Below are 19,739 nucleotides of genomic sequence, written 5' to 3'. Positions count from 1 at the left end.
TAGTATGGAGTTCAGATTTCCTCCAACCGCAATCTCATCAAAGCCTCATTAGTTGGCTCCCTAAAACCTCCCCGTCCTGAACCTGTCAGGGTGACCTGATGGCACTTTGATAGGACGAACTGGGATGGATTTAGAAATTATCTTGCTGACATTCCATGGCAGTCTTTCTGCTCTAGTGATGTCAGTTTACCCAGTTCCACATTAACCCTTTAACCGTGGGCATTGTTTTGACCCTACTGCCCCCCCCCCCCCCCCCGTGGGGGTTCCAGCCAAAATGTAAACAAACTTTAAACCTTTATAACTCTGCACAGAATAAATCTAGAGCGAAAAATAAGATACCATTAGAAAGTACTAACCTTCGGCTTTGCAATGATGTAGGTTTCATGATTTCGTTGACTATCACTGGATGGGCAGTGCCATTAGAAGTGAGCGATCTAGAATCACTATTTTTCGCTCACACACCATTACCAAATCCCAGCCTCATTCTGATAATAATACTATAAACATATATGAACACTGCACATACGATAAACACCCACTCTGTGTTCAATGAGGCAGGTAAAAGGCACTGTAATTGCCCGCACTTCACTGCCACATCAGCGGTGTTGTCACCCACAAAGCTGGACAGATACTGATGCATGTTTGGTCAGGGGTGGGGAGGGGGGCCCGGGGGGTGGGAGGTGGGGACCCGGGGGGTGGGGGTCGGCTGGAGTGAAAGAACTTAATAGCTACTCTCCCTTGAAACAATTGGCGCGCGGAAAAAACGCGCGGTATTCAAAATATTCACAAACATTCCAGAATGACACCCACGGTTTGGTCCAGTTTTTGCAATGTCATTCTGGAATGACACCCGTGGTTAAGGGGTTAATGACTTAACCCCTTGGATATGCAGTTTGATTGACTGAACTTCCCTGAAAACCTGTACATGGAGCCAATTTTTCAGTTCTTACAGAAGTAAAAAGTTTTATGCCTAAGGTTTAGAGCTTGAATTTACACACCTTATGCCGCAAACCAGAGCATTCTAGACCAACTGGTTACTGAGCTATAGTCTGTCAAAGATCATCAAAAATTGAACTTGATAACGTTTGCATATAGGGAGAGAAAAAAAATTGCATCAGCATTAATTTTGTTATTATAGAATGAAAGATCTTGATTTTACACACCAGAAAATGCATATATCCTTCCCATATGTCAAATGTTTACCACGTAGCCACAGCAAAAAAGTAGCTGAAGGTGGAGGGAGTATGAAGGAGTGGAGGGGGGGGGGGCGAGAATGAGGGAGGGAGGATGGTAAGGGGAGTGTGGCATGGAAAAATCAGCTCTGTAGAGTTGGTAGAAGGAGCTGTGAGTCCAGTCACAAGCGAGGGAGGGGGAGAGGGAACAAAAGGTTAGTGGTAGGTGATGAGTGGGTAGTGGGGGAATCACCCCCCCCCACCACCACCATGGGTAGGGGCCCGGATCCTCCCCCCTCCCTACTCAGGACTTAGTTCTCACTGGTTTGCATTGATATACGTCACAATCGGGCCCGAAGCCTAGCGTCTGCATTTTTTTTTTTTTTTTTTTTTTTTTTTTTTTTTTTTTTTACAAAGGCTCCTCTATCAATCCTATTAGGCATCAAGTGAAATTCTGGAAAAGGATCGGTCGATCCTATTAGTACTTTAGGGGTTAATACAAGCTGGTATGGAATTGTTCATACCAAGTCAACAGTTCACTAAAAGATTGAACTCTCCAAAATGGTTTGATAGCAATTGTGCCAGAGCAATGGCCCAAAATTCATCAGCATATAACTCTTACTTAAAATAAAATACATCTGAATCACTCTGTCAATTTTAAATTGCAAGAAGCCATGTCAAAGCTGTAATAAATCTCGCAAAATCAAACTTTCTTCAAAATCAAGCATCAAAACTACTTAATCCTAATGACAGCTAAAGAGTCACACTGTCGTGACCAATGTGGGTTTTTGTATCCTAATCCTAATGACAATAGAATACTTTGGTCAGCTCTCAGTTCTTTCAGTAATAACTTTACCAAGTCATCACCCATTCCCCCATTAAAATCTTCAGATGGCAACATTACAAATGACCCTAATGGTAAAGTGAATATCCTTGCCAGTACGTTTGCCAGAAATTCTACTGTAGAGGAAGTCAGCCAGAATGTCCCCAGTACTATAACTTGACTCTCCCAATATTGTTCTGCTTAAGATACAGACTAGATACGTAAAATCCATCCTAGACAATTTACCAGCTAACAAAGCTCCAGGTCCAGATGGAAGAAGAGCATAAGAGAGTATGAATCAGTTGGGTCAAGGATTGTGTGGGTAAGATTGAAAGTTGGAATACAAATGTGGACGATTGTGTGTGTGTATGCGCCAACGGAAGATCGTGCAAGCAGAGTGAGAGAAGAGTTCTGGACAAATGTGGAAGTGTGCATGGAAAAGTTTGGAAGAAATGAGAGAGTGTTTTTGATCGGTGATATGATTGGTAAAGTTGGGAATGTGATGGTGGATGGAATAGTTGGTGAGTGGGGTGTGCCTGCTGAGATACAGTGCTCGTCAGAAGTATAGAGCGCCCTGCGTCCCTCCTGAGAAACAAACCTTTCAACATTGAAAAAACATATAAATAATGCATTTTATTTACCTTTAGTGCTTCGTAGGGTAGCCTCTACGTTTCTTCACGGACCTGAGACGTCTTGGAAGTGAAAGGGCGAGGCTCCTGAGGTGCTGGAGGGGTATTTTGTCCCAGGAGTCACGAATGGCGGCTTCCAACTTAGGCAGAGAGCTCACATCTTTCCCTTGGAGACTCTTCTTTACGAGGTACCAGAGGTTTTCAATGGGGTTGAGGTCTGGGCTATTTCCTGGCCAGTCTGTCATGAATGATACCTCGCAGTCACGAAGCCAATTGGTGACCGATTTGGCCTTGTGAGCAGGTGCACCGTCCTGCTGAAACACTCGTGCACCTGTTAGCTCGAAAGAGTCTGGTAAATGATCACACAGAAGCTCCAGGTAAACATCCTGATTCACTCTGATGTTCTTGGGAAGTACAACAAGCTTCCCCAAACCCTTCCCTGAGAAACAACCCCATACCATGAGTGAATCAGGATGTTTAACTGTGCTTTCTACATACCGTGGGTCAAGTGGGTCACTACCTTTGCGTCGATACACACGTGCTCCTCTGTTACAGGTAACACTAAACGTTGCCTCATCAGACCACAACACTGACAACCATTGCTCCTCACCCCAGGTTAGATATTTATTAGCAAAGGAAAGCCTACGAATTCTCTGGCTCTTGGTGAGAAGAGGCTTTTTCACAGGCCTGTGACTTGTGTAACCAAGCTCATGCACCCTACGAGACACTGTTCTCACTGACACCTCACCAAACACTTCCGGGTTGCTCTCCTTAATTTTCCTTGCACTCACACGAGGATTAAACTCCACTGCACGTTTTAAAACATTAACAGACCTTGGGGAAGTTTTCCTAGGCCTACCAGACCGCAGTTTCTTTGTGGGAACTGCACCACTGTTTTCCTCCCGAAACCGTGCACACCAACGACGCACTGTCGATCGTGCCACACCAACCAATTCACTAATTTCCTTTGTCTGGTGGCCTGCCTCCTTTAGAGCAATGATCTGGGATATGATTTCACTCGATAGTTCACGGGTAGGTGCCATAACAAAGTTGTGAAGGCCAGAACACTGCGGGACACTCGGTAAAAAATGGCGCAATTTGAGAGGGACACTCGGCGGAGTTCCTCTCTCTCAGGCAGCCCGTGGGTGACTGAGGCGGGAACCAACCAGCGCGTCGGAAGGCCCCAGGCTACCGTGACGTCATGCTCGGAGCTCAAACTTGTGGCTCAATTCTTACCCCCCAGAATGGGTGATTCTTTTTGGGCCATAAGTATTGCGCGCCTGGCGGACAACGCTGAATACTTCTGACGAGCACTGTAGATGAGAATGGGAGTGCGTTAGTGGACATTTGTGCTGGGAGGGGGTTGGTGATAGCCAATACCCTCTTCAGGCATAAAATGATCCACAGGTATACATGGCGAGTGATAAGGGTGAGTGGTGAACTGAATGACAGGAAGGCAATGATTGATTATGTGTGTGTGGATGAAAGGATGCGAAAATGTGTAATGGATGCAAGAGTTTATAGAGGTTGGGGGAGTGGACTTTCTGACCACTACTTGATGGTGGCCAGAATCAAGGTCCAATTAGGATGGAGAAATAGAAGGGAAGAACGGCAAGAAGGAGTATTTGTAAGGAGAGTGGAAAGGTTACAAGAGGATGAGAAAGAGGCAGAGTATATGAGAGAAGTGGAGGAACGATTGGGCAAATATGAATTGGAGCAGATGGGGGACATGGAAGGTGTGTGCAGGATATTTACAGAAGAAATATGTGCAACATGTGATGTGGTGAGTGGGATGAAGAGAAGACGGTAGGGTGTGCAAGGAACAGCTTGGTGGAATGAAGAGGTGAGACAGGCTGTGGCACAAAAGAAGAAAGCATATAATGAATGGATGAGAAATAGGGGCGTGGAAGAAGTTGAGAGGTGGAAGAGAGAGTTATATGTAGAAAGAAAGAGAGAGGTGAAAAGATTAGTAAGAGAGAGTAAGAAGAGAGCAGATGAGGAATTTGGAAGGAACTTGAGTGTAAAGTGGAGGGACTGTAAGAAAATGTTCTGGAAAGAGGTGAAAAGAGTAAGACAGGGTGGAAGTGAAGTTAGCAGGGGAGTGAAAGATAAAAATGGTAAATTACTAGTGGAGAAGGGAGAAAAAGTGAGTAGATGGAGGGAACACTTTAAGGAAATGTTTATCATAGAGGATGGAAGTAATGCGAGTATAAGTGGCTGGGGAATGGCTGGGAGAAGGAGGGAGGCGAGAAGACAGGAAGAAATCAGTAGGATAGAAGTTGTGGAAGCAATGAAGAAAGTTAAATGGGGAAAGCCCCGGGAATTGACGGAGTGTGTGGTGAAATGCTGAAGTATAAGGGAAAGATAGTAGTAGAATGGATGTGGAAAATGTGCAGATTGGCCTGGGAGGCAGGTAGCGTCCCGGAGGATTGGAAGTCAGGTATAATTATTCCCTTGTACAAAGGAAAAGGGGAAAAAGTAGTGTGTGGTAATCATAGGGGTATCTGTCTTCTAAGTATAATAGGAAAAGTGTATGGTAGGATACTTATTGACAGAGTTAGAGAAAGAACAGAGGAATTAGTTGGAGAAGAACAGTGAGGCTTTAGGAAGGGAAGAGGTTGTGTAGATCAGATATTCATTCTTAGATCTTTAGTGGAAAAGTTTCTAGAGAAGGGAAAGAAGTTGTATGTGGTTTTCATGGATTTAGAGAAAGCATATGACAGGGTGGATAGACAAGGATTGTGGAAAGCATTAAGAATATATGGAGTAGATGGGAAGTTGTTGAATGCTGTGAAGAGTATGCATGATGGTGCTAAGGCTGGAGTGCGTGTGGATGGTGAACTGAGTGAATTTTTCTCTTTGAAGGTTGGGTTGAAACAGGGATGTGTCACGTCTCCATGGTTGTTCAACCTGTACATGGATGGGGTAATAAAAGAGGTACAAGGTAGGGTAGTGGATGTTGGAGTGGCCCCGGTGAGAGAGGGTAGTGTTTGGAAACTCCCTGTACTGTTGTTTGCAGATGATACTGTGTTGTCGAGTGAAGACGAAGGAGAGCTGGAAGGCTTGGTGAATGAGTTTGGGAGAGTGTGTAAGAAACGGAATCTAAAGGTGAATGTAGGGAAGAGTGAAGTAATGGTGAAGACGAAGGAGAGCTGCAAGGCTTGGTGAATGAGTTTGGGAGAGTGGAAACGGAATCTGAAGGTGAATGTAGGGAAAAGTGAAGTAATGGTCTTTGAGAGAGGTGAAATCAGTGAATGTACAGCGAGGTTGAATGGTGAGGAATTGGAAAATGTGAGTATGTTTAAGTACTTGGGTAGTGTGATGAGTAAGGATGGAGGTTTGGAGGGTGAAGTGCTTGAAAGGGTACAGCAGGGAAGAAAGGTTGCTGGTTCCTTGAAAGCAGTGATAAGAAGCAGGGAAGTGAGCATGGAAGTGAAAAAGTTATTACATGACAGTATTGTGATACCAACTCTAACGTATGGAAGTGAAGCTTGGACATTGTTGGAAGGACACAAGTCAAGAGTGAGATAAGTGGAAGTGAGTTATTTAAGAGGAGCCTGTGGAGTCACATGGAGAGACAGGCTGACAAATGAGGATATAAAGGAATGTTGTGGTGTGGATGTGGATGTGATAGGAAGCATTAGGAGGAATACACCGAGGTGGTTTGGCCATGTGGAGAGGATGGAAGGTGAAAGACTGACGAAGAGAGTGTATGTGAGTGAGGTGGAGGGGGGGAAGAGGGAGGGGGAGGCCAAGGATGAGATGGAGGGATGGGTTAGAGAGGTATATGAGAGAGGGGTGTGTGAGTTGGGAGCGGGGCATTGAAATGGCGGGGGACAGGGCGACGTGGAGGCGATTTGTTTGTGGCCACCCCAAATGGGATTGAGGCATCTGGCAATAGATAGGTAGATAGATAGTTTTGAAAAAGTGTTCCCCAGAACTTGCCTTCATTCTAGGTAAATTATTCAGACTATGCATACATACTTCTTCACTCCCTAATTCATGGAAAAAAGCCAATATCCACCCAGTTCCAAAGAAAGGAAGCTCTTCTGACCCCTCTAATTACAGACCAATAGCTATCACATCTTCTCTTAATAAAGTATTTTAAATTGTAATTAATAAGCACGTAGTTAACCCTGCTTGGGTAATCCTCAAATTTTATTACGTGTCAGATAACCTGGGGTCTCGCAGATCCTAACTTTTAAAAATGCAGAAAAATACTTGCTTTACATGTATTGAAATATGCACTGAAACACAACTTACACAGTGTGTCTTCTTACTTTTAATGCAAAATGTATGAGACCATAATTGAAAAAAATATATTTTTTATGAGTTTTTGAAAAAACAAAAAAAATTATGGTATACTGATTTAGCAGTTGCCTGACTAAAACTGATAGTCATGAACTTGTTTACATCATCATCAGCAGTAGACCAATACCACAAGTATCTGTAAGAAAAAGTAGAACCACAGCAAATGAATAGCAACTGTAAGTATGGACGAAGAAAATGACAAAATAACTTTGGAGTCAGGTAACCCGAGGTCTGACGGACCCCAGCTTAAAAAAATACAGGAAAAATACTTGCATTACATTTATTGAAATATGCACTGAAACTCAACTTACATAGCATGTCTTCTTACTTCTAATTCAAAATGTACAAGACCATAATTTAAGAAATATGTTTTATGACTTAAAAAAAAAAAAAAAAAAAATATGGTGTACTGATTTTAGCAGTTGCCTAACTAAAACCGGTAATCATGAACCTGTGTTGCAACATCATCTGCGGTAGACCAATATCCCAACTATATGTAAGAAAAAGAAGAACCACAGCAAATGAATAACAACTGTATGCATGGACGATGAAAATGACAAAATAATTTTGGAGTTATTTTTGGTATTCTCGAAAGGAGATATATGAAGTACTTCTTACATAATGTCTATATACATTCAGGCCTCCCAATACAACAGCTTGATCAAGTGCTGTAACAGCAGATGTAGAAGCACCAGGGAAAAGAACAATGGAAAAAAAAAGAAGAAAAAATTAGCATTGTCACGTTTCCCCTTTTTTTTATATATATACATGCACATACATGTCATGTAACCTAGGGTCTGACAGACCCTGATAATGTCACATGTCAGGTAATCTTTGGGTCTGACAGACCCTGATGATGTCTCACATCAGGTAACTTGGGTTCTGACAGACCCTGATAAGGTGATGTCACACATTAGGTAACCTGGGGTCTGACAGACCCTAATGATGTCACACATCAGGTAACCAGGGGTCTGACAAACCCTGATGATGTCACACATCAGGTAACCTGTGGTCTGACAGACCCTGATGATGTCACACATCAGGTAACCTGGGGTCTGACAGACCCTGATGTCACACGTCAGGTAACCTGGGGTCTTTAGGACCCCATCAGCTCTATAGACCAAAAATAGAGCAGGATCCAGGAATAACCTCATCACCTCCCTAAACAACTTACCTAGTCAGGAAGGTAGGTAGGACAAATCCCTTGGGCTATGGTAATATATAAAAACAAAAAAAAATGGAGCTGGGGTCTGTCAGACCCCAGGTTACTTGACGAGGGTTAAGCACCTTGAATCCAACAACTTAGTGATAGGCAATATGGTTTTCACCACAAAAGATCCACCATCAATATACTCAACTCAGTGACAGAAAAATAAGAGTAAAAGTAGATGATGTTTACTCCAATTTCCACTCAATTAATGCTGGTGTGTCACAAGGATCAGTTCTGGCGCCAGCCTAGTTCATATTAATGATCTCTTATCTGTCACCCACAATCCCATCCATTCACATGCAGATGACTCAACACTTCACAGTTCATTCACACTCAAACTCCCTTTTACAAAGTTTAATATCTCTAATTCCCAACTTAGTGCATCCATGTCCGTAGTTCAAGACTTATCTATGATAAGTGAGTGGGGACAAAATAAACTTGTCTCATTTAATGCTAGTTCACCCCGTTTGGGATTTATGGCGTCTGGCAGTGAATGAATGAATGAAAAACCAAATATATACAGTTCAATAATAGACAGATATTGCCAGATTTGTATATTACCTTCAATGCTGCTAATATTCCCATCTCCAAAAGTATTGATTTTCGCAGCATCTCACTTAACAATGCCCTCAGCTGGACCTCTCATGTCAGATCACCTGCTAAAACCACCTCAAAGAAACTTGGAGTATTGTACAGAGTCTGTGATCTCTTCACTGACAAGCAGTTAGCTATAATTTATAAGAGTCATGTGCCCTCTCAGCTTGAATGTTGCTCACCCTTGTGGCAAGGATGTGTAGAGGTTGCACTAAAACAACTAGACAAAATTCACAACAAAGCTCTTGGAATTATTAATAACCCTGCTATTATAAATAAACTACCTTCCCTACAAGTAAGAAGGATTGTTCCCTCCCCTGCATTATTTTACAGATACAGTAGAACCTCTGTCCTCGAACACAATCCGTTCTGGAAGGCTGTTCCAGGACCGAATTGGTTGAGGACCGAACTAATTTTCCCCATAAGAAATAATGTAAATCATTTTAATCCATTCCAAGACCCCAGATGCTTACCTATTTAAGTTTCAGCACTAGTACCAGTGCTTTCCTTTATGAGGTGACTGTATATTTCTCTTGCCTTTTCACAAATTATATACTCACTAACACTGTCTCCTGCTAACTGTTTCTCATTGATGAAGATAAGCAATAATTTTTCCACTTCTTCAATTATTTTCCGCACTACTTTCCTCTTTTCACTGCCAGTAGCCGTACTGGATGAACTTGCTTTCTTTGGAGCCATTATTAGGGACTAATACTGCACTGAATCAAGAAAAATGTGAAGCACAGCAGGACGACCACGTTGAAGAACAACAAAGGTGGACGCGTGACTGTCGGTCGGCCAGCTTCCCTTCGTTTGGCTACGTTCAGGTTGGTCGAGGTCTGATATTTTGGTCGACCTCTGGAGCAAAAAGTTTCTTGAATTTTTTGGTTGAGGTCCGATTTGTTCGACATGTGAGACGTTCGAGGACCGAGGTTCCACTGTGCATTTATGGCAAATGCTCAGACGAAGTTGTGTTCATCATGCCACCTGTCCATGCCTTCTCTCGTGCTACACGGGCATCTGGTAGCACTCATGACTGGACTGTCACACTGCCATATTGCAGAACTGCCTATCAGAATTCTTTTATTCCTTGCACTGCATCTTTCTGGAACTTGCCTCCCTGGAGTTTGTTTCCCCCCAGACTTCAGCCTACAGCTGTTCAAGTCCATCTGTTTCAGATTTTTTATGAATGGAGGATGCCAGTAATTTTGTGTATGGCTTACTATTAATTTTTTTTAATTAATTTGTCTTTCCTTCCTATTTTCTGTTATTATTAAGAAAAAAAAAATTAATCCCTTGATAATCTGACATAATAGAGCCAAAGACATATCCGGAACGTGGATCCATCTGGATGATGGACCTCTCCCTTGGCCCCCCTCTTCGTACATAACTTTGAAAGCCATTGTAAAAGGCCACTACTGTACATTGTACAACACTTCTTCCTGTTTAACACTACTCTATCTGGTCAAGCAGACCTATAAATCACAGCCAAGCAATTACCATGGTCAAGCAAACCCATCAACCACAGACAAGCAGTCACCACAGCAGGGCCATACCCTACAATGGCATGAAAAACGTGAAAAAAAAACTATGTAAGAAAAATGCAGTGGGCACACAAAACATAATGGTTAACTTGAATAAAATCATGGTACAGTACAGTAAGCTAGAATAAAATCAATGTCACCATTCACGATTCCTCGCAGGGCACTGTTCTGAATAACTCGCTAGCTCCTTGTCTCTGACTGTTGCACTGTGGCAGATGAAGCTATTGCATTGTACAGTACATCCCATGTGGTCTAGTGGCATACCCTGAAGCAACAGGGAACAGCCACAAAAGCCACCTCATGCTTCGCCATGATGGCTGTCCGAGAGGATGTGTTCACTATGTGGCTGACATGGAAACTGGGAACGACCGAGGGGATCTCTAGCAAATGCTGGGTGAACTGCTGAGCCAGACAGCATGGCACCACTGGGCTATTCCCACCCGGGAAGACAAGTATGTTCATAGGGAACAGCCACAAAAGCCACCACATGCTCCGCCATGATGGCTGTCCGAGAGGATGTGTTCACTATGTGGCTGACATGTGGAAACTGGGAACGACCGAGGGGATCTCTAGCAAATGCTGGGTGAACTGCTGAGCCAGACAGCGTGGCACCACTGGGCTATTCCCACCCGGGAAGACAAATATGTTCACGTGGCCATTATTTTCACCTGGATGCAAACCTTTTGTCCAGATAAAATGGAAAAATGTACATATAATGGTTTTATACAGCCAGATTACAGCATCTGGGTAATGGATCGTTCAGATAATGGACGTTTGGATAATTGAGGGATAACTTTATTGGGAAGACACAAGTGATGATCTGTGGGTGTAACATTTGAACTGATTATGAATTCAGGTAACTAGCCATGAGCTGTATTCCTCAGGTACTAATTGCAATCATTGGAGTCATAAGAGGTGTTGTGAAGTGTGTCCCAGCTTCAGGCTGGTGGTGGGGTTCAGGTGTAGTAGATGTAGGAGTGTTGCCAGACCACATGACAGAGAATGAATATGAACCATGGTTATAGTGAGTTGATTCACTGGAGGTTATGGGCAAATTCTGCTACCTCAGTGATGCGATCAGTGCACCGACAGGTGCTAAGCAGAGTGCCACTGTATGGGTTCATAGTGGTGGGAAAAGTTTCAGAAAATTGTTACCATCCTGAAATCACATATATTCTCAGTCTACAGAAGAGGAAGTGTTTGGAACCTGTTAGGAATTCCATATTGTAAGCAAGTTAAACATGGTGTAAAAGGGAGGAGGCTGGAATGAAACAGCTTTAGAATTATCTAATGGATATGTGATGCCAGATGATTGAATATCCCCAGAAGAGATAAGAAGGTGACTGACTGGGTGTGGATAGCATTTGGAATGAAGTAGAAAGGAGAAAACAGAGATGATGTGGACATGTAGAGAGAATAAACCCAGTTAGTTGGATGAGGAGGTATAGGAGCTTTGAGGTTCTGGGCTGTTGACAGAGAAGTAGACCAAGGACGACTGGATGAGGTGTTATGTGCTGAAGTAGATTGGGAGGTACAGTAATCCCTTGTATATCAAGATGTGCAGTATCCAGACCTGTTCATTATCTGGATACTGGACCTTGGCTCTACTAACCATTATCCGAATTTACTTGCTATTATCTAGACGTAAAGTCCCCAAGATCTTTGGTCGGCCGGCCAACATGCCCAAACATTAGGTATTGTGGCTGCAGGGCTCAAGCCGTGAGTGGCAAATAGGCCATAACCCACAAATAGAACTAAAATATCCATCCGCCCCTGTACTGAATGATCAAAGTTGTGCACTGGTCTGATCACTCCTGGCAAACCTCCAGCACCTGAGTAATATGACTGTAACCCACAAGCAGTGCCAGAATGTCCTTACGCGTCCCCACCAAATGTCCAAACTCGCACGGCCACCGAGCTAAGTCTCCCAGCTGCCATCACGCATCTAATAACAGACTACAAGCCATGAGTACATGTTCGGTGACAGCGGCCGTCGCCTCTCTACTGAATGTCCAAAGTTGCCTGGTCACCGGAAGTTTTGTTTTCAAATGGCAACCACACATCTAACAAAACACAAGCCACTGGTAAATGTACAGTAAAAGCGCCCATCCGCTTCATGACAGAAGGTTAAAAATCTTGCCCACAGCCTTGCTTCTCCCCCTCTCCCATCCCTCCTCCATACCCTCCCAGCTCCCCCCTTACTCCCTCAGTCCCTCCCCTCCTTTATGGTGATAGCACTGACACGAGTTTTTAAAGTTTTTTGCGATTTACAGGCATACCCCGGTTTAATGATGCAACTGGTTAAGTAAAAACCCATTGCTGGATGGGGTATCATATCTCAGAGTAGATTTAACATGTAAAGTATAGGGATACATTTTTGAGACTTTGGTTTCCCATCAACCAATTCATAAACCCACCCACATTAGTCCAAAAACAACTCTGTAGCTAACCCAATCCCCCAAATAGCTTTAAAACAAGCTAAAGCAAGCCAAAAAGCAGTTTATAATTCACCTGACCCCAAAAATAAATTATGAAAATCATAAAAAATGTCTGGAAAATATCGGGTAGAGTTGTGATATGAGAATAAATGAAGCAATGAACTTACAATAAAACGAACATTTAATTTCCCCTAATATTTTATAATAACACTAATATCGCTAAAATACACGACTCAAAATGGGTTCGTTTAGTATCCACTTTCTGTGTGACAGCGCTTGTTTACGAGTGTGTCATGCTTTTGTCCTTCACTGCCATGGGTCTTTACAGTGTTGCCAGATGCACGCATTCTTGCCAGTCTGGGCGACGTGTGTGTGGGGGTGGGGGGGAGGTTAGTCATAGCAAGGAAGGATGGGATCGGGTGAAGACACTGACAAGGAGGTGAGATGATATTTGCAGCTCAGGGAAGGGCAGGGGATAAGTGAAGGAGTGGAGACAATAGTGGTAGAGAGAGAGTACAGAAGTAGGTATGGAGTAGAAAGTGATGAGGTAGAGGGAAAGAACTTTGTGTCGTTAGTAATTATGGGATTAGGGTTGGGTTGGACAGATACTTAGAAGAGAGAGAGAGAGGATAGCACAGAAGTAGGTAAGGAGTAGAAAGGTGATGAGGTTGAGGGAAAGAACTTTGTGTCATTACTGTAGAAATTATGGGATTGGGGTTGGATTGAGCAGGTACTTGAGAGAGAGAGAGAGAGAGAGAGAGGGTATAGCAAAGAAGTAGAAGTACAGTGTAGAATGATGACTGGGTTGAGGGAAAGAACCGGTTAGGGTTGGGTTGGACAGGTACTTGAGAGAGAGAGAGAGAGAGAGTACAGAAGTAGATATGGAGTAGAAAGGTGATGGGGTAGAGGGAAAGAACTTTTGTGTAATTAGTAATTATGGGATTGGGGTTGGATTAGACAGGTACTTGAGAGAGAGAGAGAAAGAGAGTACAGAAATAGATAACTATGGAGTAGAAAGGCAATGGAGTAGAGGGAAAAAACTTTTGTGTCATAAGCAATTATGGGATTAGTGTTGGATTGGACAGGTAATTGAGAAAGAGAGAGACAGAAAGAGGACAGCACAGTAGGTATGGAGTAGAAAGGTGATGGGGTTGAGGGAAAGAACTTTGTGTCATTAGTAATTATGGGATTTGGGTTGGATTGAACAGGTACTTAGAGAGAGAGAGAGAGGATAGCACAGAAGTAGGTATGGAGTAGAAAGATGATGGGGTTGAGGGGAAGAACTTTGTGTCACTAGTAATTAAAGTTGATGGGGTTGAGGGAAAGAACTTTGTGTCACTAGTAATTATGGGTTTAGGGTTGGATTGGACAGGTACTTGAGAGAGAGAGAGAGAGAGAGAGCACAGAAGTAGGTATGGAGTAGCAGGGCAATGGGGTAGAGGGAAAGAACTTTGTGTTGTAAGTAATAATGGGATTAGGGTTGAATTGGACAGATACGTGTGAGAGAGCTTCAGACAAAGAGATAGAGGTGGGGGAGGTACAAGATGGTCATTATAACTCTGGTGCAAATTATGTGATAAGGGAACAGCAATATTCAAGAGATTTTACACATAGCTAACTTCAGTGCAGTAACTGTGAACAGGTTTTGTGACTACCGTAGTGATTTGCTGACGACTCGGGATCAGAAAAATTCGGCTCTTACAGTATGTGACAGGATAACATGTTTGTTATTCCTGTAGTTGAGTCCATGTGTTAATAGATGTAGCTGAGGGGTGTAATTCTGTAGAGAAGGTTATCTTGTTATTTCATCGATGGAGAGACACCAGGAGAGAGTAATGGTGAGGCGAGTGGGAGATATCAGTGTAGGCCTTCACAGTTCTGTTATTCTCTTCATATTTTAAGTGGGATGATGAAATAGGCAGATTTGGGTCGGTGGAGTTTATTGTGAGACAGTTACCTGAATAAAAGTTAAGAGCTTGGCATGATCCATATACCCTATGGTTAATAGCAGTTTGTGCTAGCTGCTGTCCTCCTACTTTACTCTCACTCTCCAACTCCCTATCGTTCTCGCCTTGTCTAACTCTTGTTCTCTCCTGCTCTACTACTCTGTCTGATTAACTTTCCTGTGTGTGATGTCGGACTTATATCTCCTCTAGCTTCCGGCTAAAGTGTGTGGGCATACGTATGTATACGTTTGTGCGTGTGTGTGTCTGTCACGTTTCCGGCACATGATCAGAGGTGCTTGGCATTCTTGGTTAGTGTTGGGTAAGGGGAAGTTTAGTTGTCTCTTCCTGGAGAACTCAGACATTAACTACATGTTTTACATATTGTTACCTATAGCTGTATAGTTACATACCGTAGTTACATATAGGGTCGTGTTATAACATATTATGCCTACACATGTAAATTTTCATACAAATTATACTGCTTGACTGACTTACCTCTTGTTTAAAGCATAAATAAATACGAAGTTGATGGTCAGAGCAATGTTGAGTCTGGTTAGTACTTGGATGAGTGACCGCCTGGGAACACCAGATGCTGTTGGCATCCCTACGTGTCAAGTGGGGTTGGTGGAGGATTAGTGCCCCTCCCTGTAAAACAATTAACTCTAAGCCCTTGGCCACCCCATTTGGGATACATGGCATCTGGCAATGAATGAGTGAATGATGAATGGTCAGAGTTCACTGTTCATGGACTTTGATGCAATGCCAGTACCATTTCTTGAAGAATTTTGTATGTTTGGAGGAAAATATGTGGTCTCCAGAACCTAGCCCCCTATTTTACATATAAGTATATGTCACCATTTAACACAAAATTGATTTAACACGAGGTTCATCATAACCTGTCTCATGTTATACATAGACTCCAATGTTCACCAAAATGACACTGTTCACCCCACCTATGACTAAAACACATTAATTTAAGTCTAAAAACAGTTTATCAATCAACCTAAACAAAATTTAAATTTAAAATATCATCAGAATTGGTAAAAAAATTTATATACGGTATATATATATATATATATATATATATATATATATTTGCCAACGGCCATGCTACGTTAAGTACACCGCTTCCCGTCCGATCAGCGAAGTTAAACAACGTTGGGTCTTGTTAGTACTTGGATGGGTGACCGCCTGGGAACACCAGATGCTGTTCGCATCCCTACGTGTCAAGTGGGGTTGGTGGAGGATTAGTGCCCCTCCCTGTAAAACAATTAACTCTAAGCCTTTGGCCACCCCATTGGGGATACATGGCATCTGGCAATGAATGAATGAATATATATGTATATATATATATATATATATATATATATATATATATATAATATAATATAGTTAACCGGGATTTGGCTATCATTCGGTGGGGTAGGGTGGTATTTCTACCCCCATTGCTATGCCGGGGTATTGCATCTAGGGGTATGGTATCTCAGGGTCTGCCTGTATTTGAATACTGTTGGTCGTATCGAAATTTTCGAAATGGCCACGAGAAAGCTTATGAAATTCTGTATCTAGACATGTGCTTAACTCTTGGAAAGTGCTGGTAGAATTTTGCACGAGGATGGTGGGAAGTTTTATGAAGGTAAGTTTTACTCTTGAACACTATAAATTTTCACTGCATTTCTGTACTTTTACTCGTCAGTTTTCTGTATTTCTATTAACTTATAGTTTTTACACCAGCAAAGATGATGGTATACCATTTATACCAATTTAACCATTTCTGGTGGCATATTTGGCAGTGGAATTTTTTGTGGCCCAGGAGCAGTTATCACTGGTGTCAGATAACTGATTTTTAAACTATTCTGAGTTTTTTTGTGGATGTATATTGTTGTGGTAGGTGGTGGCGACCATCATCCACTCACTTGATGTAGTGCTGCCTACTTCTTCCTTAGCCTTTATCATTCTTTTTCTGTGCCTGCCCTCCTCTCTTCCTATTTCTCCCATCTTTCCTGTCACTTCTTATTGCTTTTATTTCCTTTACAGGTGGCTTTACATTGAGTGACAAGCCAAATGGTTTCCTGTAACCAAGAAACCATTTACAACGCTGGGTGGTAACCATATAACCAAACCATACGTGCTCCCTACGTGTCAACAAGTGGGTTGGTGGAGGGTTAGTGCCCCTCCCCGTAAAACAAATAACTCAAAGACAAATGGCCACCCCTTACCGGATTATGGCGTCTGGCAATAGATAGATAGATAGATATTGTTTATGCATTGTTTCCTTGGTGTTTAGCATTAATATGGATAATCTTATGCATGTTTTGATGTCTAAATATGGCAGATTGGTCTGAAAACAGTGCCAAAATTAGCAGAGGTGCTGTACATACAGCAGTGTGTAGGTAGGATTTTTTTTCCTTTTTAATGGTTTTCTTGGTGTTTAGCATTTCTTTCAATATTCCTGTGTGTTTTGGTGTCTAAATATGGCAGAACAACCTGAAAACACTGCCAAAATTAGGAGGGGTACTGTACATACAGTAGTGCATAGGTACGGTGTTTTTTTTTTTTTTCCCATGGTTTTCTTGGTGCTTAGTATTACTCTGGATATTCCTATGTGTGTTTTGATATCTAAATGTGGCAGATTGACCTGAAAACAGTGCCAAAAATAGGAGAGGTACTATACATACAGTAGTGAATAGGTAGTGTGTTTTTTTGGTTTTCAGTGTTTTTTTTGCATGGTTTTCTTGGTGTTTAGCATTACTTTGGATATTCCTGTGTGTGTTTTGATGTCCAAATATGCCTGAATGACCGGAAAAAACTGCCAAAATAAACAGAGGCACTCATATATAGGTTAGGTATAGGTTGGAGGTTGAGTATAGATAGGGTCTGGGTATAGTAGGGGGATATAATTCATTATCCGGACATTGCCACTACCCAGACATGTCTTTGGCTCTATTATGCCACATAATTGAGGGATTACTGTATTATGAGACAGCTAACACAGAACAGTGTGATGGAGGAGTGCTATCAGGTGAACCTGTCTGACCTGTGTTGCATGGAATCAGACATAAAACTGAATGTTATGATGATGATGATGATCTGGGATAGCTGCATTAAATGAATGCTCTATTTCAGAGGCTTCATAAAGTATAAGCGAGAGACTGCACTATACCGGTCTGCAGAGAAGAGGCAGAAGGACTGGGATGAGATCTACAACTTTGACCATGTGCATCGTGGACTGAGAGTTCAGGCTGCTCGCTGCATGGACTGTGGTGTGCCTTTCTGCCAATCATCACATGGCTGTCCACTTGGCAATATCATTCCTAAATGGAATGACCTCATCTTCAGTAATAACTGGAAAGAGGCACTAAATCAGCTCCTTCAGACTAACAATTTCCCAGGTGACACAGATTTGTAATATCCTGCCTAAATGTCAGCTAGCTTAAGCATCATAGGTAGATATTACATTCCAGCAAGAGGTGAAGATGAAACATGTACAGTTTATACTCATTTTTATATTGCTGAAATGAAAACATGTATAATTCTGTTGTGTGAGTGATGATTTTGTCCTGTGCATGGGTTCAGAGGATGTGACTGAAGATTTATATAATGAATATTTTTACAATACAATATTTATCACTTGCTTGTTTTGTATTTGCTGTGTAATTACATGAGATAATGACTGATGCAGTGTGGTTGGTGGGGGCGCTCACCATCCACTCACTCAGTGTAGTGCTGCTTTTGGGTGTCTGCCCTGTCCTCTTCTCCATCCTTCTTTCCTTCCATCTTCTTGTATCTTTCCTTCATTCTTTCCTCCTCCTTCTACCTACGGGTGACTTTACAGTCCCTCCTCTGTCTTTCATTCCTTCATTCTTTCCTCTTCCTTCTGCCTGTAGGTGACTCTACACTGAGTGACAAGCCAGATGGTTTCCTGTACACCAGGAAACCATTTACTATGCTGGGTGGTAACCATATAACCAAATTTTGGCGCCTGGTGGTTTAGTGGGTAATTATTGTGCTCCAATCGGATTGAACTGGTGAAGGTTTATATCCAAGGGGTGGTTGGGGTTTATTGCTCACATAATGCCACTCAGGGATGAGTGATGCTGGTCACTCTCATCTTAAATGTCAGGACCAACTGCCTAGCCCCAGGCTCCTACGCTCCTCATGGGGCAACCTAGGATTGGATGATAGATGGATGGATGGATGATTGATACTGCTAGGGAGACTTCTAATAGGGAATCATCATGTAGAATAATTGCTCTGTGTACCATCCAGAATCATAGAATGTGCTTTGCTGGTGTTTGATGTTTAAATATATGATTAACCGATAATGCCAGGAAGACTTTTCTAAAGTGAGTCATCATATAGGACAATTGCTTTGTTGCCTTCCAAAATCATGGAGAGACTAGATCTTAAGAATACGGTGACTTCATGATTATAATGCACTTGATTATGGCAGTTTTTGTTATTGCTGCAAGATGAAAATCTGCACCCCTGCCGTTATTGTGCAGTTTTTGATGTATGGAAGTGAAGCTTGGATGTTGTTGGAGGGACACAAGTCAAGAGTGAGAGCAGTGGAAATGAGTTTTTTGAGAGGAGCCTGGGGAGTCACATGGAGAGACAGACTGACAAATGAGGAAGTGAAGGACCATTGTAGTGTGGATGTGGATGTGATAGGGAGCATTAGGAGAAACACATTGAGGTGGTTTGGCCATGTGGAGAGAATGGAGAGTGAGAGACTGATGAGGAGAGTGTATGTGAGTGATGTGGAGGGGGAGAGAGGGAGGGGAAGGCCAAGGATGAGATGGAGGGATGGAGTGGTGAGGTATATGAGAGAGGGGTGTGTGAATTAGGAGCATGGCAGTGAAATGGCAGGGGACAGGGTGACGTGGAAGCGATTTGTTTGTGGCCATCCCGTATAAGGGATTGAGGCATCTGGCAATAGATAGATAGATAGAGTATTGTGTGTTCCATTATAGGTTAGATGTTCAGTGGTCAAACACGAAGTATTGTTTGTTGAGTTGCCTAGTTCTTTTCGTTTCATTTTTGAAGGCTCCAACATGCTTGCATGCATCGGC

General features: G+C 42.5%; 1 protein-coding gene and 1 pseudogene across 1 annotated transcript in view; both read left to right on the top strand.

Moving 5' to 3' along the window:
• LOC145413616 (uncharacterized) overlaps positions 1-19,739 on the top strand; it is a 569,601-nt gene that overhangs the window by 454,544 nt on the left and 95,318 nt on the right. The window contains exon 32 of the mRNA XM_080283270.1: positions 17,794-18,059. Within this exon, the coding sequence (XP_080139396.1) occupies positions 17,794-18,059 (266 nt within the window). The remainder of the gene's footprint in view (positions 1-17,793; positions 18,060-19,739) is intronic.
• On the top strand, positions 15,765-15,883 carry LOC145413941 (5S ribosomal RNA; annotated as a pseudogene).

Source organism: Coenobita brevimanus, chromosome 97 (genome assembly GCF_032717465.1).
Source record: "Coenobita brevimanus isolate Jiangsu-jjx chromosome 97, ASM3271746v2, whole genome shotgun sequence".
NCBI lineage: Eukaryota > Metazoa > Arthropoda > Malacostraca > Decapoda > Coenobitidae > Coenobita > Coenobita brevimanus.
This window is presented reverse-complemented; position numbering and strand designations above follow the sequence as displayed.